General features: G+C 45.6%; 1 protein-coding gene across 2 annotated transcripts; it reads left to right on the top strand.

Moving 5' to 3' along the window:
• The first annotated feature begins 317 nt into the window (after nucleotides 1-317).
• LOC138296863 (zinc finger protein 268-like) lies at nucleotides 318-26,653 on the top strand. 2 transcript variants are annotated; one of them, XM_069236347.1, is made up of 2 exons: nucleotides 318-495; nucleotides 22,959-26,653. In XM_069236347.1, the coding sequence occupies exon 2, from the start codon at nucleotides 23,291-23,293 to the stop codon at nucleotides 25,220-25,222; it is 1,932 nt and encodes a 643-aa protein (XP_069092448.1). In that variant the 5' UTR covers nucleotides 318-495; nucleotides 22,959-23,290; the 3' UTR covers nucleotides 25,223-26,653. The 2 variants fall into 2 exon arrangements, with proteins under 2 accessions (XP_069092448.1, XP_069092449.1); XM_069236348.1 differs by having other exon boundaries at nucleotides 318-525.
• The last annotated feature ends 1,138 nt before the right edge of the window (nucleotides 26,654-27,791 follow it).

Below are 27,791 nucleotides of genomic sequence, written 5' to 3'. Positions count from 1 at the left end.
CGCTCAGAGCCTGGCATACTACCAGGCAGACGTGCGTGTCTGCGCACGCTCAGAGCATGGCATACTACCAGGCAGACGTGCGTGTCTGCGCACGCTCAGAGCATGGGATACTACCAGGCAGACGTGCGTGTCTGCGCACGCTCAGAGCATGGGATACTACCAGGCAGACGTGCGCGTCTGCGCACGCTCAGAGCATGGGGTACTACCAAGCAGATTTGAATATCTGCGCATGCTCGCAGTTTACTGTAAACCTGACAGGTGGCCTCAAGTGCGCGTGCTCGAAAATGTAGTTTCCCCTCTCGCCCCCTAATCCGAAGGAAAGGTTTGCGCAGACTCCGAGGAATGGACACGGGTCGGCCTTTACATCTACCTGAAGCCCGTAGTGGGATAAAGAGGGGTCCTTCACTGCATGGTCCGCCACGGGCGCTCGCAGTCGGAGGGCTGGCTTCCCTTCAGCGGTTGCTTTGCCGCGTGTGACCCGGAAGGGACTCTGAGGTGAGCGGCGTGACCTTGTGTCATCCAGAGGTCAGTGACCCGACCCCCCTGGGCGCCATCAGCTCAGTGCACATTATGAGTGGTTCCATTAGTCCTGGGGTGAGAGGTCCGTCGGGCTGGTGTTAGTTGGCAGAGATCTAAAGCGGGGTGTGGCTTATGTGGTTATAGGCGTGACTTTAATACGTAAGGTGAAAATTAAAAATCTCTGAGCTCGTGAAGGAAAATGTCAGTTCTATTAAGGACACAGAGGTGCGGGTATATTATACTTAAAACTTGAACAACAACAACTTCCACGACTAACCATCCACGTTAAGACAACCACACATGACCACAATAGCCAGTCACAATGACTCACAGGGTGTAACAGCCCATAAAGGACGCCATTGGCGTGTCTAGTTCAGGCATGGCTGAGATTTGCCCTCATTGGAGGAAGTTGTGCATTATACTCGGAGTTTGTTGCAGACTTCTTTGTCCAATGGCTGTCATAGTTGCTGTTTCAAATGATATACTACCTTCTCCGAGGGCTCCCACTCCAAGGAACAGGAATGCCGAATGTCATCAGGATTGGAAGAGGTCAGAGGCATCATCCAGATCTTTTGGGCTCTGGCAGCCTCAGTCTTAAATGTCTTCTTAGTTCCCCACAGCGGTGCCATTCATGTATTAGATCCTTTGTCTGAGTCCTCATCCAAGGAGGAAGAATCCATAGCCCTATCTACTTGAAAAAAGCCACTAGGGCCTACATCCTCTTGAAAGAGGTCCACTTTGGAGTTTTGAATAAGATTGCAAAGTTTACCAAAGGCTGCCGTCAATTCTTTGGACTGTGAAAAGCCCTGTATTCAAATACACAAATACAACTGCACTGACCTCCTGGTCAGCATCTGCTCTCCTCCCCAGCTCCTCTGGCTGCTTCTGCCTTTGCCTGGGACGAACCAACAGCCTCCGCACACAGTTCAAGGCCCTCCTCCACCCGCAGGCTCGTCCCTGCACCTCAACCCTGGTGGTCTAGTGGCCATCAACAAGTAAGTATCCTCTCTTTCACTCTTGCTTTTTTCTGCCTTTTACGCTTGTTTTCCTTTTACTTCTGTTTTTTCCATCTCTTTTCCTTTTTTCTCTCCTGCTGTCCCTGCCTCCCCCCTGCGCCGCTTAGGGCCCGCCCACTCCCCCGCAAAGCACCTTTCCCAGCCCCCCCACCCCCTCCTCTTCTTAATAGTGGCTGCAGCGCGGTGAGTGGGCAATTGCACTGACCTCCTGGTTAGCATCTGCTGCCCTCCCCAGCTCCTCTGTCTGCTGCTGCCTCTGCCTTTGCCTGGGATGAACTGAGAGCCTCCCCACTCTCAGTTTGAGGCCCTCCTCCACCCGCAGGCTCGTCCCTGTGCCTCATCCCTGGTGGTCTAGTGGCCATCAACAAGTAAGTATCTTCTCTCTATGTCTCTTTCACTCTTGCTTTTTTCTGCCTTTTTCACTCGTTTTCCTTTTACTTATTTTTTCCATCTCCTTTCCTTTTTTCTCTCCTGCTGTCCCTGCCGCCCCCTCCCTCCCTGCGAAGTACCTTTCCCACCTCCCAGCTGACTGCTCCCCCTGCCCCCTCCCCTTCTTAATGGCGGCCGCACCAAAGGCAAGCCTGTCTCAGCTCAGACCGCGTCCAGCGTCAGGAACTCTGGCCCTCCGTTAGCCACCCCCTGGCCAGCCTTCGTTACGATGCCGAAACCGTCCACTGCCTTAACACCGGTCACCTCAGCAACTGCTGCACCATTTCCCCTAAGGACACCCATGTACCTTTCACGTGCAGGAACTGCAACTTCAGCGCCAGCCTCAACAAGCTGAAAGTACTCTCCACACACAGAGATACCAACACCCTCCACAACCCCATCAACTGCCTTCTCCTGAACTTCCGCTCCCTCCACAAACAAACCACCGAACTCTGGTATTTGATCTTCACCGCCCAACCGGACATCGCCTTCCTTACCGAGACCTGGACCATCCCCACCTTGGGACCAGACATCGGCATCACCATTCTTGACGGATACAGTATCCTAAGGAAGGACTGGCCCTCCCGCTGGGGCAGAGGACTCGCCATCGTACACAAGTCCTGACTACGTGTCAAGGCCGTCCCAGAAGAACAATGTGCCACCATGGAACACCTTCACTTCTTGGTTCACTCCAACCACAACTCCTCCATCCGCGGCACCCTGGTGTACTGGCCACACGGCCCCCGCCCAGCCTTCATAAATGACATGGTAGACATCACTATCCCCCAGGCCCTGGTGTCAGATGACTACCTCCTCCTCAGCAACCTGAATTTCCACCTCGAGGACCGCGCCGACCCAAACACCACCGCTCTAGTCGACAACCTCACCACCATCGGCCTCAGACAGCTGGTCTCTGCACCCACACTCATCGCAGGACACACACTGGACCCCATCTTCACCTCAGGCAACTGGATCGCCATTGAGACCATCTCCACCTCAGGCGGGACCGACCACCGCTGCATACATTTCACAATCACCGCACCCAGCAGCCACACCCACACCCCCATGACCCCCCACAGGAAATGGAACTAAATCACCAGCGAGCAGCTCGCCTCAACTCTAGCCAAATCCCTCCCTCCTCCCTCCGATGACACCAACACAGCAGTGTGGAATCACAACACATGGATCAACGAATGCGCCAACACTCTAGCCCCCCCCCCCTCCATCTGACATTGGCCAAGCGCGTACCTAAGAAAGCCAGCTGGTTCACCACCAAACTCCAAGAATCAAAGCGCACAGCAGACACTTGAAGAAAAAATGGAGGAACAGCCAAACCAGCGAAGGCCTTGTCTCCTTCAGAGCTGCAACCGCCACCCATCAGCAAAACATTAAGAACTCAAGGAAGGGCGCACTCCGGGATCGCATCAACTCCTCCACACACAACTCTAGGCAACTCTTCTCAATCATCAACAAGTTCACAAATTCCCCCTCCGAAGCCACCAGCATACCCCGTCACAGGACTGCTTGGAAAAACCTGGCACTAGAACTTGCAACCGATTCACCCTCCCAGATCCCATCTAGACCATCCACAGCTGGTCCACGCTCACCACAGAGGAAACAGCATCATGAACAGCACCCACTCCGGAGCCCCCATTGACCCCTGCCCGCAACACATAAACATCAGAGCCAGCATATCCATAGCCCCCGAACTCCAAAACACGATGAACTGCTCCATCAACACTAGCACCTTTCCAGAGGACTGGAAACACGCCGAAATAAGCCCTCTCCTGAAGAAACCCTCGGCCGACCCATCAGAACTAAAGAATTTCCTACCCATATCACTGCCACCCTACCCCTCCAAAGTACTGGTGCAAGCAATCAACGCACAACTACGGAATTTCATCAAGGCAAACAACTCCCTGGACAGCTCCCAGTCCAGTTTCCGCAGCAACCACAGCACTGAGAGAGCCCTCCTGGCATCCACCTAGACCGCGGCCACACCACAGCGCTCAGGAGCCTTCGACACAGTCTTCCACAGAACTCTACGCACCATACTCCACAACATAGGAATCCGCAAAAGAACCCTGGAATGGATCCACTCCTTCCTCTCCGGGAGAACTCAAAGGGTCAGACTCCCGTCCTACACTTTCAGACCCACAGGAGTCAACTGCGGAGTCCCCCCAAGGATCCTCACGGAGTCCCACACTGTTCAACGTATACATGGCCCCTCTCAAAGCCATCGTCGGAAGCCACAGAATAAAAATGGTGTCATATGCAGATGATACACAACTCATCATTTCCCTCACCGAAGACCCGGGCACGGCCAAAAGGAACTTCCACTCAGGAATGGAATCCGTCACCACCTACCTCAAGCTCAACCGCGACAAGACTGAGCTCATCATCTTCGGTAACGCCACCTCAGCTTTGGACGACTCCTGGTGGCCCACATCCCTCAGTGCCCCCCCCTGCACCGGTTGAGCACGCCCGCAGCCTAAGCATCATCTACAACTCCTCCCTATCCATGACCTACCAGGTAAACTCAGTCGCCTCCTCCTGCTGGAACACACTCTGCAAACTTCGGAAAATCTTCAGATGAATCCCAGCAGACTGCCGCAGGACAGACACCCAAGCCTTAGTCACAAGCAAGCTTTACTACGGCAACGCCTTTGAAGCCGGCACCTAGACTAGAAACATTGAAAAAAAACTACAACTCATCCAGAACACCGCCGCCAGACTCATCCTGGACCTCCCACGCCAAGAACATATATCCCAACACCTGAGGACCCTCCACTGGCTTCTGGTGGAGAAACAAATCACCTTCAAGCTACTCACCCACACATACAAGGCCAGACACAATGCAGGACCAGCATACCTGAACCACCGCGTCTCCTTCCACACCCCGCCAGATCCCTCCGCTCTGCCCAGCTGGCCCTGGCCACCATCCCTCGCATTTGCAAAACCACTGCCGGAGGACACTCCTTCACCTACATCACAGCAAAGAGCTGGAACAACCTCCCACGGGCACCTCAGACAAAGCCCATCGTTCACGATCTTCAGAAAGAACCTCAAGACATGGATCTTAGTATGAGGCCTCCTTCCCTCTCCCTCCCCCAGCACCTTGAGACCCTCACAGGTGAGTAGCCGCTCTTTACAAAAAGTGATTGATTGCTTGAATTAGGGGCCCCACCCACACCGGCATTGTGTGTCTGTGGCAGACTCCCTGAATAACCCTTGGGGGGCCTTGCCTGAGTTCTCCCACTTCTCCAATGGCATTGCTGTCTCCACCGACTGGGAAACTTCCATATTAATAATGGAAGCCAATTCTGGGTCCACCTCATACTCCTCTGTCACCTTCTCCTCCCTCCCATATACATGATCTTTACCCATCGCAGCCACTGATGAAGTCAGCTTAATGAATTACAGCATTCATGAAGGTGACCCCTGACTAAATACATCCCATTCAATATAGGGGAAAACCCCTAATTAAATTACCATTGTGTAATCGTAACATGCTAGGTTTGAATGCATGCACCAACCTTGTGACTCAAACATAAAGTGCATAAGCAGCTCAAACGCCGCAGGGAAGGCTCTGCGATGCAGGAGAAGACTCCCATCAAGAGGAGAGCACTGCCACCTAGCCACATCCTGGAGCGAGCACTCGGGACAAACTGAGCCGCCGGTGGGGTTGTGTGAGACATTCACTGATGCAAGATGTGGTCCCTGAAGCGATTACTGACCGATTATTCAGTAAGTATACTTGTGCCAAATACTCCATTAAAACCTTACTATAGATTTGGGTCAAAGAGTGCTGAAACATTTGTTTGTAAAAACACACATTCTAAAGGACCCAGCCTACCCACAGGAGGAAATGTGGTTTGCAGCACGTGAATCCAGAAAAGATTCATGCTGCAAAACAAAAAGTTTACTTACCAGTAGGAGTAGTTTTGCATCTTGAAAAACTTTCTGAATTCATATGCAACCAGTCCACCTCCACCTGTATCCGACAAATGAGAAGCAGGGAAAAAAATCACAAGGCTTTATTTTTTGTTCAATATTTTAAGACAATCTGTCCTGTCATTTTCTTTAAAAAAAGCAAACATAAGTAAGGGGGCCCTTTCTGATCGTGGCCTGTTGAAGCCAGGGATCATAGGGAGACTGGCAGGGGTCACAAAAAGCAAGACTGGGTAGCAGCTGCTACCACTGGCGACTCCTAATTGATGTCTATGGTCACCAGGAAGCCACTTATTTTTTCTTGAACTTTGTATTTGCATATCATTTTTAGTGGTGTGTTAGTCCAATTAGCTGAATTAAAATAATCCAATACTCCATCTCCCAGGATGCACTAACACTGAAAAGTGGCGTCCCGATGACAAGGAGCTGAGCCTTGGTCCTTACGTTGAGTCATGCATTTCAGGGCTGTGGGGGTCCTCTACAGAGTGCACTTTTAGATTTCCCCACAGCTTTTGAGACATTGCACTTAACCCCTTCGCTGCCAGGCCTTTTCCCCCTCCTGTGCCGAACCTTTTTTTGGCTATTTGGGGCAGTTCGCGCTTTTGCCCCCATAACTTTTTGTTCACATAAGCTACCCACGCCAAATTTGTGTCCTTTTTTTCCAACATCCTAGGGATTCTAGAGGTACCCAGACTTTGTGGGTTCCCCAGAAGGAGGCCAAGAAATTAGCCAAAATACAGTGAAAATTTCGTTTTTTTCAAAAAAATTGGAAAAAGGGGCTGCAGAAGAAGGCTTGTGTTTTTTCCCCTGAAAATGGCATCAACAAAGGGTTTGCAGTGCTAAAATCACCAGCTTTCAGGAACAGGCAGACTTGAATCAGAAAACCCAATTTTTCAACACAATTTTGGCATTTTACTGGGACATACCCCATTTTTACGATTTTTTTTGTGCTTTCAGCCTCCTTCCAGTCAGTGACAGAAATGGGCATGAAACCAATGCTGGAGCCCAGAAACCGAAACATTTCTGAAAAGTAGACAACATTCTGAATTCAGCAAAGGGTAATTTGTGTTGATCCTACAAGGGTTTCCTACAGAAAATAACAACTGAAAAAAACAATATTGAAATTGAGGTGAAAAAAACTGCAATTTTTCTCCACGTTTTACTCTGTAACTTTTTCCTGCAATGTCAGATTTTTGAAAGCAATATACTGTTACGTCTGTTGGACTCTTCTGGTTGCGGGGATATATAGGGCTTGTAGGATGATCAAGAACTCTAGGTACCCAGAGCCAATAAATGACCTGCACCCTGCAGTGGGTTTTCATTCTATACCGGGTAAACAACAATTCATTTGCTGAAATATAAAGAGTAAAAAATAGCTATCAAGAAAACCTTTGTATTTCCAAAATGGGCACAACATAAGGTGTTGAGGAGCAGTGGTTATTTGCACATCTCTGAATCCATGGTGCCCATCCTAGCATGTGAATTACAGGGCATTTCTCAAATAGACGTCTTTTTTACACACTCTCTTATATTTGGAAGGAAAAAATGTAGAGAAAGACAAGGGGCACTTGTTTTGCTATTTTATGTTCCCCCAAGTCTCCCGATAAAAATGATACCTCACTTGTGTGGGTAGGCCTAGCGCCTGCGACAGGAAATGCCCCAAAACACAACGTGGACACATCCCATTTTTTGACTGAAAACAGGTGTTTTTTGCAAAGTGCCTACCTGTAGATTTTGGCCTCTAGCTCAGCCGGCACCTAGGGAAACTTACCAAACCTGTGCATTTTTTACAACTAGAGACCTAGGGGAATCCAAGATGGGGTGACTTGTGGGGCTCTGACCAGGTTCTGTTAACCAGAATCCTTGGCAAACCTCAAAATTTGGCTAAAAAAAACACATTTTCCTCACATTTCGGTGACAGAAAGTTCTGGAATCTGAGAGGAGCCACAAATTTCCTTCCACCCAGCGTTCCCCCAAGTCTCCCGATAAAAATGGTACCTCACTTGTGTGGGTAGGCCTAGCGCCCACGAAAGGAAATGGCCCAAAACACAACGTGGACACATCACATTTTTTCACAGAAAACAGTGCCTACCTGTGGTTTTTGGGCTCTAGCTCAGCCGGCACCTGGGGAAACCTAGCAAACCAGCGCATTTTTGAAAACTAGACACCTAGGGGAATCCAAGATGGGGTGACTTGTGGGGCTCTGACCAGGTTCTGTTACCCAGAATCCTTTGCAAACCTCAAAATTTGGCCAAAAAAACACCTTTTCCTCTCATTTCGCTGACAGAAAGTTCTGGAATCTGAGAGGAGCCACAAATGTCCTTCCACCCAGCGTTCCCCCAAGTCTCCCGATAAAAATGGTACCTCACTTGTGTGGGTAGGCCTTGCGCTCACGAAAGGAAATGTCCCAAAACACAACGTGGACACATCACATTTTTTCACAGAAAACAGGTGTTTTTTGCAAAGTGCCTACCTGTGGATTTTGGCCTCTAGCTAAGCTGGCCACAGGGGGGGCAGAAATGGCCTAAAATAAATTTGCCCCTCCCCCAACCCCCCCGGGGAGCGACCCTTGCCTACGGGGTCGCCCCTGCGTGACATTGGCACAAAAAAAAAATCCCCGGTGCCTAGTTGTTTCTGCCTCACTTGGGGGCGGATTGACCTAAAATCGGCCGATCTGCCCCCAAAGCAGGCAGAAATGGCCTAAATACAATTTGCCCCTCCAGGGGAGCGACCCTTGCCTAAGGGGTCGCTCCCCATCTGTAAAACAACAACAACAACAAAAAATCCCTGGTGCCTAGTGGTTTCTGCCCCCCTTGGGGGCAGATCGGCCTAATTAAAATAGGCTGATCTGCCCCCCTGGGGAATGACCCTTGCCTAAGGGGTCGCTCCCCTTACGTGAAATTCACAAAAAAAAAAAAAAAAAAACTTGGTGTCTAGTGGTTTCTGTCCCCCTTGGGGGCAGATTGGCCTCATAAAAATAGGCCAATCTGCCCCCAAGGGGGGCAGAAATGGCCTAAATATAATTTGCCCCCTATGGGAGCGACCCTTGCCCAAGGGGTCGCTCCCCACCTCTAAAAGAAAACAAAACAACAACACATTTTTTTTTATCCCTGGTGCCTAGAGGTTTCTGCTCCCCTGGGGGCAGATTGGCCTACTAATAGGCCGATCTGCCCGCGGGGGGGGCAGAAAAGGCCTTAAAAAAAAAAATGCCCCCCCTGGGAGCGACCCTTGCCCAAGGGGTCGCTCCCTCATTTCACTTTAATTTTTTTAAATAAATCCCTGGTGTCTAGTGGGCGTTACAAAAGCTGGATTGCTTTGCAATCCGGCTTTTGAAACGCAGAGAGAGACTTCAAAGGGAAGGAAATAACTTTCCTTCCCTTTGAAGCCTCCCTCGGCCTCCCCCACGTGATCGGAAGAGAAATGCAAAGCATTTCTCTTCCGATCGCATGAGAGGAGGCCCTTTGACAATCAGCGTGCGATCGCGTGCTGACGTCACAGGGGGGGTCAGGGGTGGAAGGGGAAGCCCCTGCCTTCAGGGGTGGGGGGGAACCCCACAGAGGGAGCGCTAGCGCTCCCTCTGGGCTCTGTGACCAGGATGTAATGGTTATATCCTGGGCACAGCAGCACTGTGCCTCAGGACGTAACCATTACGTCCTGGGCACAGAAAGGGTTAATTTATCTCCTTTTTAGTAAATGTTGGTTTGTGCTCCTGTGGTATGTGGAGTTTTTTTTCCTAATCTTAAAGCATGTAGATATTGTCTGAAAGTAGTGAAGTTAATTGGAGAATGGAAATAACAATTTATATGCACCAACGGCCAGCTGTACAAAGGTTTTTTTGTGGTCACAATTGGCCTGATTTGCAGAACTAGGCCGTTTGTCTTTTCATATGTTGCACCCCAATATAGTTTCATTATTTGGATGGGGCATATTTAGGGCATATTTAGGGCATCTCTTCCAAATCCCAAACCTGAATGGTATGTATTATTGTTTTGTGACTGAAATCCAGTCACAAAACATTAATACTTTACTGACTACAAACATATAGTAGTAAGCAGTTTGTAATTTGAGAATATGGGTTGCAAATTACAACCTATCAAATTAATATTCATGGGGTAAAGGTTTTGCTTGGGAATACTGGCAAGGGTTTCTTTCCCTCACACTTCAAAATTACAAAACAAAGTGCTTCGTATTTGCTTTCTGAAATATGTGTAGAGTTCACTTAAATGAGTTTAAATTTTTTTGTGTTGCAAAAATGACATCTTAGTCTTTTCTTTCCCATTCCCTGTACACGAGCTATATAGTCACATAGTTCACTTTATAAACTACTCTCACTTTGTAGTCGAAGAGACCAAAGTAAACCCTAGTTCCCATATTATACCAATAAGTAGCAATTTTTTAAAAGACGTAGCGTGATATTTGACCTCTGTCTTTGAAGCACAACAAATGTGTCACGAGTAGTAGAAAATGTAAAGAAGATCTTTATTTTATTGCTCTTTTATGACCCACCAGAAATCGACTGGCAACCCACCATTGGCCTAGAATAAACCTCTAACATACCCACCCTTCCCTTCCATTCAGTGACTCACACATTTGTATGGCCCCACACAAACAGATAGGTCCTCATTATGACTTTGGCGGTCCTCGCGGACGAGTACTGCAGGATTTCTGCCACATTTTGGGGGGCAATCCTGCAGTAGTCATGCTGGTGGGCGGAGGCGCATGGGCGGTTCCACTATCGGCCCCGCCAGAAGGACTCCACCAGCCGTATTCTGACCTGTAATATGGCTTGGCGGTGTCCTGATTGTGGGGCGCTGCCTGCGGTGGAAGTGCCCATTCCCTGCCGGACGACCTCCTTGCTGGATAAGGTAAGTCGGGCGTCCGACAGGGGAGGGGGTTGGAATGGTGGGGGGTGTTGTGTATGTCTGCATGTGTGAATGTAAGTGTGTATGCGTGTGGGTATGGGTGTGTGCATGCGTGGTTGAATGCGTGTATGAATGTTGAAGTGAATGCATGTATGAATGCATGTGAGTGAATGCGTGTATGTAAGTGTTGGTGAATGAGTGTATGAGGGGTGCGTGTGGGTGTCTGTGTGGGTGTGCATGTATGCGGGGTGGGTAGCGCTTTACCTGAAGGGGGGTGGGGGGCTCTGTTATGGAGGGGGCTGGGGGGTATTGTGCTTGCTAGGGGGGGGATTCGTCTGCCGGTGATAGGGAAGAAATTCCCTGTCACCGGTAGCCTTTCCGGCAGGGTTTTCATGGTGTTGCTACAGCTGCAGAAACCCTGGTGGAAAGCCGGCTCATAATACCGCCGACGGTCTTCATTGGACCGCCGGGTCGGAGTTGCTCATCTCCGGCCTGGCGGGTCCAACCACTCTGTCGGTCTGAGTGGGGATGTGGCGGGTTGGCTTCTGCCAACCCGCCACACTCATAATGTGGCAGTCTTCACCGCCAGCCTGTCGGTGGTGAGACTGTCACCGTGGCTCTGGCAGTCAGTAGACCGCCATAGTGCTCATAGCTTTTCACACACTTTAATAAAGAACAGAACTTGTGTCAGGAATAGGGTTACTAATTTGGGAGGTGTGTATCCATACCAACTTACTAAATCCAATGTGGTTATGTTAAAAAAACAAAAAAACAATAGTTGGTTGACACGATCGGATCAAAAATGTTATCTATGTGTGGACTTACTGTCTGAAATGTAAGTCAGAATGTTTCAGCAAGGAAAGGTCCAAGACTGTTTTCAGTAAGGGTCTCTTGAAGTCTAATTCGTCATTGTTATGCTAACACTGAGGCCATTTGTTTTGGTGCCAAAAGCTTTGGACAAGACGTTTTTCAGTTCTGATAGATTTTCCACTTCACCATGATCCAGGGTTTCACCTCTGGTCACTTTTTTGCAATTCAAAACCGTCCCGCTGGGCAAGGCTGGAATCCATAGCTGGGCTTGGCTACACAAGACTGGATACCTTTGCCAGAAGGTCCGGCTGAACCACAAAAGCCACAAAAAGCTCCAAGTGAGATGAACCTGGTTTCCTTCTCAGCTTTGGGTGCATCCTCCCTGTGCAAACCAGACACCTTTTTCCAGTCCTCCAGAGAAAGAAATAATTACAACCTCCAACTTTTTCCAGGTGATAAAGTTCCTCCTGCTCAGTCCCTCTGCCCATAGCTCATCAGATGAGGCTTCTAGGTACCAGTCCTCTCTTCAGCCTTGTCTCCTACAAAGTAACGTGCTCTGTTGTCTGCTTGGCCATCTTAGACTCCGGAGCCATGCTTTTTGGTCCACAAAGCAGGCAATTAAGAGACCAACCACTTGTTCCTTGTAGATCCTTTCTTGTCCCCAGGGACCAGCACAAATCCTTGTGAGTCTTCTTTCTGCATTGAGTCTTTCCAAGTCAAGGAATGTCCTGCAGAAGTGGTTTTGGTGCCACATTTAGCCTGTGCATTAGCTCACGATTCAAAAACTTTTACCACACAATCCTATCTAATCTTCCAACTTCTTTTCCAGCTCTTCCTCTTTGGTTTACTTTTAAATTTCCCTGGAGCTCCTGTCAGCACAACCCATATGCCACCATGCAGGCCTGCCTTAAACATGCTAGCCGCTCCCCAGTTTAGATGAGCTTGCCTCTCATCTGATTGAGTCAAATCTGGTTTTCTTCTCCACTGTGACTGAAACCTGACTGCCTGGCAGGGTCCTGGGGATGAGTTGCAGAAACCTTCCTTACCATCTCCAAGTAGTGCTAAAACTGCTCTTTGTTCTGCCAGCTGTTCATGCTCACTCAGATAGCTAATCCCTGTTGAGTGGCCATCAGTTATTTCCCATTTGTTCACCCTGGGCTCAGAGGCAGGTTGTTGTGCTCTGAGACAGCCGTTAACTCTCCCTGCCAATGATGTATTTTCTATCAAGTGCAATGAGACATCTTTAGTTTTCAGAGTTTTAAAAAGCATGGCACCAAAGCACAATACCAGTTGATAGCCATATCTGTTTTCTACAAATACACCTTTAATAGAAGTGTTAGAAATTATGTCTTAGGAACCATTTTTAGCAATGGGTCAACACCTTTAAAACTATTGCAGAATGGTGGAAAATTGGATTTAAAGGACCATTTCAGAAATTGTGAAAGCAGCTCTCGCACCATCATTTCATTGGGTTAGTTTATTGCTTTTGACATTTTGGACAATGCGGAAATAATCCAACAACTATTTGAACTTTGGTTCAGTGTCATGTTATTTAAAATCTGTATACAGAGATATTTGGTAGGTAGTGGCATTCAGTTCTCATGAGACATTGGTGGTCATTCTGACCCTGGCGGTCTTTGACCGCCAGGGCGGAGGACCGCGGGAGCACCGCCGACAGGCCGGCGGTGCTCCAATGGGGATTCCGACCGCGGCGGTAAAGCCGCGGTCGGACCGGCACCACTGGCAGGGTCCCGCCAGTGTACCGCGGCCCCATTGAATCCTCCGCGGCGGCGCAGCTTGCTGCACCGCCGCGGGGATTCCGACCCCCCCTACCGCCATCCAGATCCCGGCGGTCGGACCGCCGAGATCCGGATGGCGGTAGGGGGGGTCGCGGGGCCCCTGGGGGCCCCTGCAGTGCCCATGCCACTGGCATGGGCATTGCAGGGGCCCCCGTAAGAGGGCCCCTACATGTATTTCACGAAATACGCGACGGGTGCAACTGCACCCGTCGCACAGCTTCCACTCCGCCGGCTCGATTCCGAGCCGGCTTCATCGTGGAAGCCTCTTTCCCGCTGGGCTGGCTGGCGGTCTGAAGGCGACCGCCCGCCAGCCCAGCGGGAAAGTCAGAATTACCGCCGCGGTCTTTCGACCGCGGAACGGTAACCTGACGGCGGGACTTTGGCGGGCGGCCTCCGCCGCCCGCCAAGGTCAGAATGAGGGCCATTGTCTGTTATTTGTCTTACACATTAGAAAGCAAAATAGTGTAAAAAAAAGTCTTTGACAATGTATTATTTTATGAGCACCAAGTGATATATTTTAAAAGATTGGTAGAAGATGTGTATGACTGGAATTAGAAATTACAGTCCTTTCTTTGTAGAGGAGTAACTACGAATACTGGTAGAGTAGTACATAGACAAGGCATAGAACATGCACATGCATTTAGGTTTGGGCCAGCTAATGCTATTATGTAATGAATTGAAATGTGGGCGAAGGGTGTCTTTATATTTCATGTACAGCTGAACGAAATCTAGCAAGCTTCCAAATTCTGCTATGTTTACAACTTTTGCCATCACAAAAAATAGTCTATATAGCTTTCAGGGAACAACTCAAATCCAGGAGATCTGTCTTATAGAAAGACTGGTAGAGGGATCCAATCCCAGTGAGGCGAGGGTGAGGGGGGTAGTCTGCGATTTGTCACAAGGATTACAGTTGTTTAATTCTTTGTTATTGTTAAAAAATCACTCATGGGACTCAGTGTATAGTCATGAAGTGGACCATCACTTCAATTGCTGGACAAGCTGGAATTTGAACAGCTGGTCTTGAGGTCCTTCCTGAACTGCTTCAATGATGCGGTCTGCCTGAGCTTAAGAGGTAGCGTGTTCCATGTCCGGGCTGCTAGGTAGGATAAGGATCTTCCTCCTGCAGTGCTTTTCCGGATCTTGGAGGCGGCTGCAAGGGCGAGCTGGAAAGAACGGAAATGTCTGTTGGGTACGTAGAATGCGAGGCGGTGGTTGAGGTATGCCGGTCCAGTGTTGTGCAGTGTCTTGTAGGTTTGGATCAGGAGTTTGTACGTGATGTGCTTGTTGACTGGGAGCCAGTATAAGTCTCTGAGGTGGGAGGAGATGTGGCTGTGTCGGGGGATGTCCAGGATGGGTCTGGCTGCTGCATTCTGGATTCTTTGTAGTCTTGATTGAAGTTTCTTGGTGATGCCGGCATAAAGTGTGTTGCCGTAGTCCAGCTTGCTAGTGACCGTCTTCCCATGTCGGAAGGAATCCACTTAAAAATCTTCCACAGGAGCCAGAGGTTGAGGAATCATGACGAAGAGACGGCATTGACTTGATGTGTCATGGATAGAGAGATGTCCAGGATGATGCCCAGGTTGTGTGGGCGGGGACATTTCCCAGTGCAATGGGCCACCAGGAATTGTTCCAGGTGGAAGGGGTGGGGCCGATTACAAGGATCTTGGTCTTGTCCGAGTTGAGTTTGAGGCAGCTGGCTTCCATCCAGGCGGCGAGTGCTCTAATCCCATTGTGGAAATTTCTCTTGGCAAGCAGGGCCATGTAGACGTTGAAAAGTGTTGGAAACGAGTGAAGATCTTTGGGGCACTCTGCAGCATGTGTCTTTGGGTTCTGACATGAACGACGGTAGTCTGACACTCTTGTGTTCTTCCAGTGAGGAAGGACGTGATCCAATCCAGTGCTTTATCTCGGATGCCGGCATTGTGTAGTCTTTCGCAGAGGGTGGAGTCAAATGCAGCAGAGAGGTCGAGGAAGATGAGTGTGGCCGTGTCTCTGTGGTCTAGTATGTCGTCAGTGGCTTTTAGGAGTGCGGTTTCAGTGCTGTGGTTGCTTCTGAATCCAGATTGGGATGGGTCTAGGATTTGGTGTGTCTCTTGAGGAATTGCTGGTTGATGGCTTTCTCTCTTACCTTGGCTGGGAAAGGGTCAGATAGATGGGTCTGTAGTTTTTCAGCTCCCTTGGGTCGGCGGTGGGTTTCTTGAGCAGTGGGTTGATCTTGGCGTGCTACCAGTCTGATGGGAAGGTGGTGGTCTCGATAGATCGGTTGATAGTACAGCAGAGCTCCGGTGCTAATGTGGCACTGGCCAGGTTGCAGATATGATGGGGTCCCAGATCCAAGGGGCTCCCGAGTGGATGAAGTTCACTTTGGGTGTCCTCTTTGGTGATGGGGTTCCAGGAGTTGAGGATCTGGTGAGGTGCTAGGTCCATGGTAGTGAACGATGCTGGTGGGTTTTGGTTCTTGAAGCCTTCGTAAATGTCCTGGATTTTTCGGTGAAAGAAGAAGGTGAGGTCGTTGCAGAGGTCTTGGGTGTCTGTCCCGGGGTTCGTGAACTCTTTGACGATGACGAAGAGCTCTTTGCTGTTGTTTGTCCAGCATATGAGCACTTTATCCGTAAATCGCTAAGATGCGTCGGGACAGGATGAGACTGCCTATTTGACGGATCTTTGCGCTGTCTGACTCTAGGACAGAGAACGGCTATTTCTGTCCCCTGAATAAAGAAGAGATATTTACAGTGATAGAGGGGATGTCGATGGTAGAGGTGGACTCCCACCAGTGTTTTAGCCACATGATAAAGCCCTGGTGGCAGTTAGATTGTTGGCACTGTATAATGAGGCCTACGAGATAGGGAGACTGCCCGCTCAAATAGTCCTAATTCCCAAGCCGGATAGAGACACTACCCTGGTCACATCTTATCTCTCACTCTCTGTGCTTAATGTGGACATTAAAATTTTAAGTAGGGTACTTGCTTACTGCCTTCTTGTGGTCCTCCCACGGCTGGTGCATGGGAGTCAATGTGACTTAATATCGTAGAGAGGCTGTCAAAAATATATGCCTGCTAACATGCTCTTCATGTGGTGGGCGAGTCGGATCAGGATTGCAGCCTAGTCCTTCTAGATATTGAAAAGACCTTCAATTTTGTTTGTTGGACCAACCTGTGGGAAGTGCTGCAGGCCATTGACCTCAAACAGACTTCTAATAAATGGATAAAGCTGTTGTACACACAGCCACTGGCCTGAATCTGGACAGGCACATTAGTCTCAGAGCAATTTTGGGTGGAGCTAGAATGTGGTAGGGCTTTTTTCAGTTGCCCTTGCTTTTCGCATTAGCAATAGAACTGCTGGCCTGTAGGCTCAGCGATGTGCTTAATCCTTTGGGTATACGGATAGGAGACACCACCCATGTGGTTTCTATATACGCAGGTAATACCCTGGTGTATTTGCAGCATCTGGTGTAATTGGTTCCGATTCTGCTAAATGCCCAGGCGGAATATTGGGAGATATCAGGTCTCTGTATCAACCAAAATAAATCCAAATAATTCCCCATAGTAGGGGGTGGGGAGGAGGTTGGAGGTTGGACAGGGCTGATATTTAGGCATTTGATTACAGTTGGATGTGGATAATAGCCATTGGATGAACATGGGGACAGTGTTGGACAGTCTGAAGGCCAATTAAGTTTTGAAGGCACTGCCCCTACTGGTCATGGGCGGAGTGGCAGTGGTGAAAATGGTACTACTGTCTTTATGCACTGCAGGGTGCCACCTATATGATCCCTCGGCCTATGTTTGTAGCCCTTTACCGACTGATGGGAGTTCTTATATGGGCAGGTAGGAGAAGCAGAGTCAAACTTGATATGCTAAAGCACGTATGGGATTAGGGTAGTTTGGAGGTTCCAGTGGTAAAACTATATGGCAGTCCAGCTGCAGCACCTGGTCCTTTGGCTGACTTGAGGGCATGATCCTCCTCCACTTTATTAATGAGGCAATCTCCCCTGTATTATCAATCTTGTCTGGAACAGAGTAGTGACAACAATAATGACATTTCCACCCTTTGCAGCAGACATGCGCTTGTGGCATATTTCCCCTTTTACACAGATTGTTCATAGCAAGGTAAAAAATGGGGATTGGAGGGAGGGGTGTTGCCTAACTATCCCAGACCTGTTTCCTGAGAACAGGTTAATATTATTTCAGGAAGTGCAGGTGAACTTGGAGAGGCTTGGGTCAGTTCCTACAGTATGCTAAGCTAGATCACATGGCCAGGGCCATAAGGTCCCCCTCCCGGAGGCCCTGCCACAGACACCGGCTACGCTTTTATCTCTGTCCCGAAGTAGACACCTGGATTCCAGTATATAACCCTCGCTATGAGCAGACAAACCAGTACAGAAACTGAAAGTACTCGACAACTGGCAAGACCATATGGAAGGTGAGCTTAGGGATAAGGATTGGACAAGAGCCTCAGAAGGGGTGAAGGCAGTGTCCAGGAATGCACTTTTTAAATTGATGCAGTATTATTATATAGATATGACACACTGCACATCAGCAAAACGTTATAAACTTTACCCATCCGTCTCAGCGAGCTGTGGCAGAATCAGCCATAGTGGGATGAACTTCTTACACATGATATGGTTTTGCCCTGTTATTCATGCCTTTTGATTGGAAGTAGCCTATTCAGTCAGTACATGCATTGCAAGGGGTACGACTCCCACTCTGAAGCTTTATATTTTAGGCATCGTCCCAAAAGCTGCTGTAAGAAAACGTATGAGAGGGACGTTTTTTTGGACTGGGCACGGACCTCCGCATTGCTATTAATTGGACAAGTGCAAAATTGCCTCCCAAAGAAGCTTGGATCCGGGATATGCTGGAATGAGCAGTGGCAGAGGAGCCTCTCATACAGCAAGTTAGGAGATAAACTGAAAGAGGTACTGATAGAATGGGCGAGCTGATGCAGGTCCTATCGGATCCATCAGTACCAGGACCCCATGAAAGGGAAACACCTAATGGTAGCTGAAATAGCAAATGGGGATCATAGATAGCTGAAATAAGACCATTGTACACACAACCCTCAGCATTATGCTGGCATCAGCTCTCCAAGAAGCACAAGAGGACCTGTGAACAAAGGAACTCACCACAAGTCATGAAGAAGATGGCAATCTGGGGAGTGACTTGCTGTGAGGCACGGATATAAACAAAGGGTGTTTTACAATGCAACATAGATATGGATGTAAACTAAGACGTGATAGGTTGTGGTGGACATATTTGAGAGTAGTTAATATCAGCTGTAGTTGGATGGGGACTGAATGTTTGATATGTTGGTCTGATATGATAAGAGGATGACTACGTACCTCAACATGGCAGGAGAGCATTGCTGTTTTTGCTTGTTGTTGAAAAGCAATAAAAGCAAAAACGATGTTTTGCAGAGCATTGGTGGTACTTGAGGCTGGGTGTATGTAGATATTAATTAATAAAAGAGAACATTTGATATCTTTGTGACATTTCCTCAACTTCACTAATAGGATTTTATTATCATCCAAGCGCACCTGTTTGCTTTTCATCTTAAGTCTGGTAGCTATAAAGGCTGCCAAGCCCTCCTCCCTCCTCCCAGCCCCCCTGATCAGCCCTCCCCCCCCCCCTTTTGGCTACCATATCTCATCATTTTCACAGCTGGGCTAAAGTAGCCAACAAACCCATCCAACACAAATGGCTGAGTTGCCCATGTTTTTTATAGAAGAACAATATGAAAATTCCTGGAGAGGGTAACTGTTATGGCTTTCGGCTTGCATGCCATTTATGTTCTATGAGCATAATTTCATTGTTTCCTTTGAGGGGATGGGCAAGGTTGGCTGGGAGTACTGTGTTTTTGTCTGTCAGGCTCGAGAACCACCAAGTAAGGCTGCTGTTAACCAGCCTAAGTTGAGTTGAGTTGTGCTCTATTACACGGAGTACATGGCTATTGATGATGGAGCCATTTTGCAGATGGGAATTTTGAAACTTGATTATGCATGGTGCTCGTGACGGGGAGAATATAATTTTGAGATTAGCAAGGAAGCAGCCAGGGAACCTAGAACTCGAAGCTAAACTGAAGACTATAAATTAAGATTACCGGAGGTTAATTTGGGTCGAGAAAACAACAACAAAACAAACTCTATGGGCAAAAGCACTATTTTAGAAAAACTCAAGGGATTCTTGGAGAATGATCAACTACCCGAACAGGACCCCAATGGCGCTTACAACTTTAACAGAAGCATGCTTGGTCGTTTTTCTAACAAAGTGCTTCAGTCATTCTCGGGAGACCACATTCCTTTCTGCTCAAGAAATGGAAAGTAAAACTCCAAAAGAGCTGATAAACCCAGGCATGGCACACTGAACATCTCAGAAGAGCAAGTATGCAAATCTATCAAATTAAGTAGATTAGATGGGGCACCTGACCCGAACGGAATACCACAAACCCTTTATAAAGCAAACCCGACTTTTTGGGCAGGATGTCTGTAGGCAGTCTTCAATAGTGCACTTCCAACTAGAGGCTATCCCGGATTCATGTAAAGGCTCCATAACAACACACATTTTCAAAGGGGGAGGCTGGTCCCGACCAGAAAATTACTGCTGCATCACATTGCAAGACGCTGAGGCAAAACCTTTTCCAGGGCTCCTCCTGACAGAACTATCACTGTGGGCGCAAGAGAAGCAGATGATCCCTTCCAAGCAATCGGGTTTGTTCAAGGGACTGGTATGGCGACCAATATTCTCGCACTTTCGGTAATTATAGAAAAATACAAGGTAAATAAGCAGGCAATCTACCTCTGTTTTGTAGACTTCAAATCAGCGTTCGATTGTGTAAAGCGCCACCTTCTCTGGCAAAACCTGTCTTATTTAGGCATTCCTGCTTGTCTTCTAAAAGCAATACAGCTGCTGTACTTTGATACCTGGGTAAGGGCCAGTCAATCAATCAATCAAGGGGTCTTGTAGAGTGTGGTTTGTCACCCCAGGGGGTCTCCTTCGGAGGTGGGATGCTATGTCAAAATATGTGACCGTTCTTTCCTGTCTAGGAAAATTGAAACCTCCCAGAGTCTGAATCTAGGATGTGTTCTTGCGCCATGCTAATTTAATCTATTTTTGGTTGATCTGACACAAGCTCTGGATGAAGTAAACGCACATCCTCCTAAATTAGGAGCAAGTATATATCAAACCTCCTGTATGCCGATGACATGATTTTGATAAGTCAAATGAAGATTGGCGTGCAACGCCTTATTGATAAAATATCAAATTACTCAACAGTCAATGGCACAGTAATATGCAAGTAAAAAACAAAGGTTATGGAAGTGAGCAATAGGGTACGGAACAAGCGCAAATGGTACCTACAAGCCTGACAACTAGAGCAGGTCATAACATACTGTTACCTGGGAGTACTGTTTGATGATAAGGGCTCCTTCTAGCAGTACACACAGGATTTGCAGAGGAAGGACAATACCCTGCGTCTCGCATTCAGCACATTACAGAGGTCACTATGCGGTCCAAGCTGCCATTAATAAAAGTAATAATTGCTAAATTATTACTGAGCATTTCCTATGGAAGTGAGGCACTGCATGGCAGGGATGTGACAATTCTAAACACAATCCTTACAAAAACATTTAGATCTCTCTCTCATCTCCTGTGCGGTGCCTCGCCTGCTCAGATAAGGCTAGAATTTGGATTATTAAATCAATCTATTGCAAGAAAAGGAGTCCATATTAAAGTTTGGAAAAGAATAAAGTCAAATGCCTCAAATCATCTGTGCCAAGCCTCCTTGGCAGGAATTCCCAAAAAGCCCAAACTCTCCGTCTTGGCAGTATTTATACTCAGCAATAGATAAGCTGGCTGTTCATCCTTTATTGGAAAGGTCTTTGCCTCCAGAGTCCTTTAAAAAAAGTCATCAATGGTCTGATTAAAAAAAAAAATCTCAATGCTAAAATACAAAGAATGCCTTGCACTGGATGGTCCAAGCAGCTGAAAGACGGTTTTATTAGAGCTCGATTTTGCCTCCTCCGAGGCCTTGGCTACGCAATGCCTTGGCTCAGGTTCACAAAAACCACTTATTTCAGACTGTGTAAAACGGGGGAGGAAAATATCACCCATTTAACCTGTCTTGCCCTGCTCTATTGAAAGAGAGAAGGGGGCTGTTATGAGTACCCTTTAATCAGCTGGGAATACGCACAACCAGGCAAGCAGTGATTGCATGCTTTAAGACATCGGACAACTTGATACTTACGAGGGTACCTTGACTTGAACTTACTACTAGTAACTGAAATCTAAAATTAAATATGTCAACAGATAATACAAAAAAACAGTATTACTGTGAAATGCTTTACAAGATGATTAGAATTGTTACGTGCTGTTGCAATTTATACATCTTTGTGCACTATTTGCTATCTCGGTTAAACTTACTGCTGGTAATTGAAATCTCTTAGATTTGACTGTAGATAATACTTATCACAGTAAGCTGTGAAATATGGCACATGAAGTTTTAGAAGTTTAGATACACTGTGTTGAAGGACATCTATTCACTGTTGCCGATATAAGTAGTCCAACCACATGCTGGTGTTCATCTACCATGTATATCAATAAGATGCCTGCTTTGCACCTTATATTAGCTGCTGATGTCTTGATAAGCTATATGCACTGTATATATTATTTATAGCCTAAGCTTTGTTAACCTCAGGCAAGTATTTAACAAATCTTCAAATCCCTTTTTTAGGCAATTGTATAAATTCATGTTTTAATTTTATTTTTTTACTCTACATATTTATTATTGTTTAAAATGTGATTTCTTTTAATTAACATATATTGTAAGATTTTAATTAATCAACAATAAATTATTATTATTAGATTCTAGACCCCTGCTTCAAATAACAGCCATATTAATAATCTTTCTGCAATGCAAGGGGAGCCGTACACCAGCTTTATAGGGCAGATATCAGACTTAGTTTCTCTAAATGCGTTTGACCTAGTGCTTGTGAGGCTCTATTCAAGATTATTCCAACATTTAGGACCTTGCCAGATCGTGCCTTGTAGCAGGAGCTTCACCTGATCTCTGAAGAGCTGTCTTAACTTTGCATTCTAACTGTTCAGCTCCACACAATACAAAATGTACAGCCCACAAACCCCATTCTAATTACCAATTTGCTACACAAATGAAGTGGGCTGATTATACGCTAATTGATGACAATAGTAATAATTCCTGTACTCCTCTATCAGACTGTCTCTCTAAGCAGAAGAAAAGAATACCAAGGGGAACAAGTACAGGTGTGGACCATATCAGAAGTGATAAGGCTTCCATCTTTACTGTGGCAAAGATATTCAGTCCCTTCCCTTAATGAGGAAGGTCATTGATCAAATAAAGCATGGTTCTTTGTTTAGCAATGTTGGGGCATAGTGAATGTCTTATGGCTTCTGTGTCCTTCATATCTTTTCAACCTTTTCTAGGTTATGCTAAGCTTGACTCATACATGCTGTCACTGATTGTTTGAGTTTTCCTGTAGATTATTAGAATTAATGCTTATGTATTTTATTCTCATGAAATTTTGTTTTTTCCCACTCTGACAGGTGCCTGGCAGACAGAGGAAAAGGCGATTTGCTTTTTTGTAAAGCCTTTTGCCATTAAAAAAGAGTGATGACAGTGTTATCCAGAAGAACATCTTTCTATGCCAGTAATGTTCCAAGGAAAAATCCTACGTATTTGTGAATCAGTTTTTGATTTGAAGAAAACATATACACATTATAAACGTGTCCAGCTTTCTTTAGTCATATGTATCTGATGAAACAGGAAAATGTGCGCATAATTGACAGACTTTACGGAATTAAATGAGCAACGTTTTTCTTCATAGTGACATTTATTATGGCATCATATATGTAATACCTGTGATTACTCTTTCAAAATGGAGCAACATCTAATAGTACATCAGAGAACTTGCACTGATGAGCAACCATATAAATGTACTAAATGTGACAAGGCATTTAGGACAAAGGGAAATTTAAAACAGCATCAGATAACCCACACTGATGAAAAACCATACACATGTATCAAATGTCAAAAGGTATTCAAATCAAAAGCGGTGCTTGTGGTACATCAGCGAATCCACTCTGGGATGAGACCACATACATGCACTAAATGTGCCAAGGCATTTAGAACAAAGACTCATCTAATGGTTCACCAAAGAACTCACACAGATGAAAAACCATATGTTTGCTCTAAATGCGACCAGTTCTTTAAAACAAAAATAAATCTAATGCGGCATCAAAGTACTCACTCTGCGGAAAGACCATTTAAATGTCCTGAATGTGGCAAGGCTTTCTCACAAAAATCAGCGTTAACGGCACATCAGCGAATCCACACTGGTGAAAAGCCATATAAATGCACACAATGTGACAAAACGTTTAGAACAACAAAAGAGCTAATGCTACATGAGAGTATCCACTTTGAGGACAGACCATATAAATGTGGTGAATGTGAAAAGGCTTTCAAGACAAAGCAAGTACTACTGCTACATCAGAGAATCCACACTGGTGAAAAACCTCATAAATGTACAGAATGTGACAAGGCATTCAGGACAAAAAGAAACCTGATGGTACATCATAGAGTCCACAGTGGGGAAAAACCATATAATTGTACTGAATGTGGCAGGGATTTTAGGACAAGTGGGGAAATAATGGTACACCGAAGACTCCACTCTGAAGAAAGACCATTTAAATGTACAGAATGTGACAAGGCGTTCAAGATAAAACAATGTCTAATGCTACACCAGAGAACCCACACTCAGGAAAAACCTTATAAATGTACTGATTGTGACAAGGCTTTTAGGTCAAACCAGCACCTTATAATACACCGTGTAACCCACTCCATGGATAGGCCATATGAATGTACTGAATGTGACAAGGCTTTCAAGACAAAACGGGTGCTGATGTTACATCAGAGAATTCACACTGGTGAAAAACCACATAAATGCGGCAAATGTGATAAGGCCTTTAAATCAAAAGCACAGCTACTGTTGCACCACAAAAATCACACTGGTGAGAAACCACATAAATGTATGGTGTGCACCAAGGTTTTCAAAACAAAAGCTGAGCTGTTACTTCATCAGAGAACCCACACTGGTGAAAAACCATATCATTGTACTGAATGTGACAAGTCTTTTATATCAAAAGGTGCACTGATAACGCATAATAGAACCCACTCTGATCAAAGGCCCTATAAATGTTTTGAATGTTCCAAGGCCTTCAAAATAAAAGGGCAGCTAACACAACACCAGAAAATTCACACTGGGGAAAAACCATACAAATGTAGTGAATGTGGCAATGATTTTGTAACAAAAGGACAGCTAATGGTACATCTTACGATCCACTCTGGTGAAAGGCCATATAAGTGCATTGAATGTGAGAAGGCTTTCAAAGCAAAAGACAGGCTAATGCTGCATCAGAGAATCCACTCTGGGGAAAGGCCATATACATGTACTGAATGTAGCAAAGCTTTCATAAGCAAAGGACAGTTAAATCTACATCAAAGAACCCACACTGGTGAAAAACAACATACATGTTCTGAATGTGACAAGGCTTTCCAGACGAAGCATGCGCTAATAGCACATCAGAGAACTCACACAGGTGAAAGACCATATAAATGTCCCGAATGTGAAAAGGCTTTCAAATTTAAGCCAAGCCTTCAGTACCATCAAGCTACCCACTTTAGGGAAAGTTCCTACACATGTAAGGAATGTGACAGGGCTTTCAAGGGAAAAAAATGGCTAGAGAAACATCTCAGAACACACAGTGTTGAAAGACAATATAAATATCTTGAATATGACCAGCCATTCTGATCTAAAGGAGAGTTAATGCTACTTCGGTTAATGCACTGTGGTTATGAATGAGTAACTGTTTGCTATCAATGGCAATAAAGGATATCAACTGCAGAAAAAAAAAAACTACATCAGAGTAAAATTAATACAGAAGTGGTTTGTAATAGCAGGTAACAAAATACTATGAATCAACTCTCCTTTCTTGTTCTAGCATGTAGCTTCAAATTGATATTGTACCAGTAGATAAACTAGTTGGATATGAAGAGAGTGCACGGCCATCAGTTCATTTCTAGACAAAATATGATACATTTAGAGATTATGTATAGCAGGAGGAATCATGGCCCTCTTTAAAATTTACATCAGTAATAGGTCTACTGACTGTACCAGGAGACAAATATACAGAAGATACACATAAAAAGAGCATTTAATACAAGGGGAAATAGGCAACAGAAGCAAATATTAAACTTTTAATAGGTGGAGCTGCAGAAGAAAAATGTAGCTTGAAAGTGCATAAATATCGACCTTTTAAAGCAATCCCATGTCGACGAGAAATATACACATTAATGCTATGCAATGAAAAACTAAAATCTGTTTGCAGAGACTTAAAATTGCTTCCATGCAAATAGAAAAAATATGTGAATCAAATAAATGCAGGTTTTTCGGTAGAGACGAGAAAAAAACCTGGTTTCCGAAGGTAAGGTACTTATGACAGAATACTGTTTAACAAGCAGACAGCATATTTTGTGTCAACCATTTAGAGAATATGTAAGTATTATAATATTTTAGGAACAATCTGGCATTTAGGATCATGACCTAGCCATAATTACAGAAAAGGAAAAAGTAACAATCACAAGGAGCACCCACTCTTAACTAATAAAAAGCTGCTTGACAGAAAACTGGATATAACAATAAAAGTGAATCTCACAGATACTAAAATTCTCAAACAAAAAAAGAATTATGCGTGGCAGACTAGAACAAGTCTCACTCCGAAAAACACAAGGTACAATGCTTTTTGCACCTTGCAAACAGCGAATCTGGCTGTTTGCGAGGTGCAAAAAGCACTTCCTCATGCACAAACCCAGTTTTGCGATTCGGTAACGGGATTGCGACTCGCAATTAGGAAGGGGTGTTACCTTCCTAATTGCGACTCGCAGTGCGATGTAGGATTGTTTTGTGACCGCTAACACGGTCGCAAAACAATCGCAGTCGCAGTCCTACGGACGACTGCCTGCTCGGAAAAAATTAAACAAAAATGTTTCATTTTTTGTTTTTGTAATGCATCTCGTTTTCCTTTAAGGCATTAAAAAAAAAAAAAAAACTGCTTTATTGAAAAGCAGTCACAGACATGGTGGTCTGCTGTCTCCAGCAGGCCACCATCACTGTGAGGGCCGCCATTCCCAAGGGGGTCACAAATTGCGACCTACCTCATGAATATTCATGAGGTGGGCATTTGCGACCCGCAAATAGTGTCAAGGACATTATCCTACATTCGGATTTGCGACTTACAAATTGGAACTTTGCTACATGTGGCCCAAGGTGATCTAATGCAAGAAAATGCAATTTGAGATTAATGTATAGTTGAACAAAGCAGATATAAACAGAATTATGAGTACTGCACGACTAATCAGTGGAGACTCCAGACTTTTATCTCAAGGCTTTTACACAATACAAATTCATGATAGAAGCTGCTATTTGAAATGTGGGCTCAACGTTTCAAAAGTGCCTTGATGCCCTTTCCTGACAGGAAATTTATGAGGGGTAAATTCCGTCTTGCAAGGACTAACACATAGGAAGCAACATACCACTATTCTATGTTTACCAGGCTTTCAATACAAAGTAATTGGTTAGACAATGCTACAGATTATGATCAGACTGAATGTACATTTTGATTCCTGGATTTTAGAAATATAAAACTAAGAAATTTGGTTAATAGATTTAGCACCAAAATCTTGAGATTCGCCAGCCAGTCAGGGGTTTTGCATCTTTCAGCAATACTTTAGGGTTTCCTTTCTGGTTTGTGTTATGCAAAAGAAGAGAACAGGCCAGATTTACAATTTGTTGTATTTTTTTATATGCGCAAAATACTCACTTTTATATTCCATTGTCTTTTGAATATGTCATGTTTTTATCATGGATTTGTAGACGTTTATCACTGCTTTTAGCTCTGTTTATTACCAGTGTGTTAGTGTAGCTTTTGCCTCTATCTTGTCATAGTGTTGATATAAGCATTGTGTTATTTTATTACATTCAGTTATTAAGATTTTGCTTCCTCCCACCCCCAAGAATGTCAGAAAAAGAATTGACATGGCAGTCCATTCAGCATTAGTTTTGTTTTTCAGAGACAAATTCACAATGTTGCCTCATTTCACTGTACCACTTTTAACCAGTCCTGGCATATTAACCAACATCACATTGTATTCTGTGGCATACCTTTTCCCATTCTAATTGCAGTTTTGAAAAATTAGTATGCACAGTACTGTTAGCTAACAATCTAGGACCGGTTGAAGGAGGCACAAATGACATTGACAACTAGGTGCACTGAGTATTTCTAATGTTCAGTTCCTGTGTTTTTAAAATTGTGTTATCATGT

The sequence above is a fragment of the Pleurodeles waltl genome, chromosome 5, assembly GCF_031143425.1.
Source record: "Pleurodeles waltl isolate 20211129_DDA chromosome 5, aPleWal1.hap1.20221129, whole genome shotgun sequence".
Lineage (NCBI taxonomy): Eukaryota > Metazoa > Chordata > Amphibia > Caudata > Salamandridae > Pleurodeles > Pleurodeles waltl.
Note: the sequence above shows the minus strand (reverse complement) of the source record. Positions and strands in the feature narration are given on the sequence as shown.

What these genes read in the sequence shown, in the direction of transcription:
- LOC138296863 (XM_069236347.1), top strand. Translation starts at nt 23,291, where the DNA reads ATGGAGCAACATCTAATAGTACATCAGAGAACTTGCACTGATGAGCAA.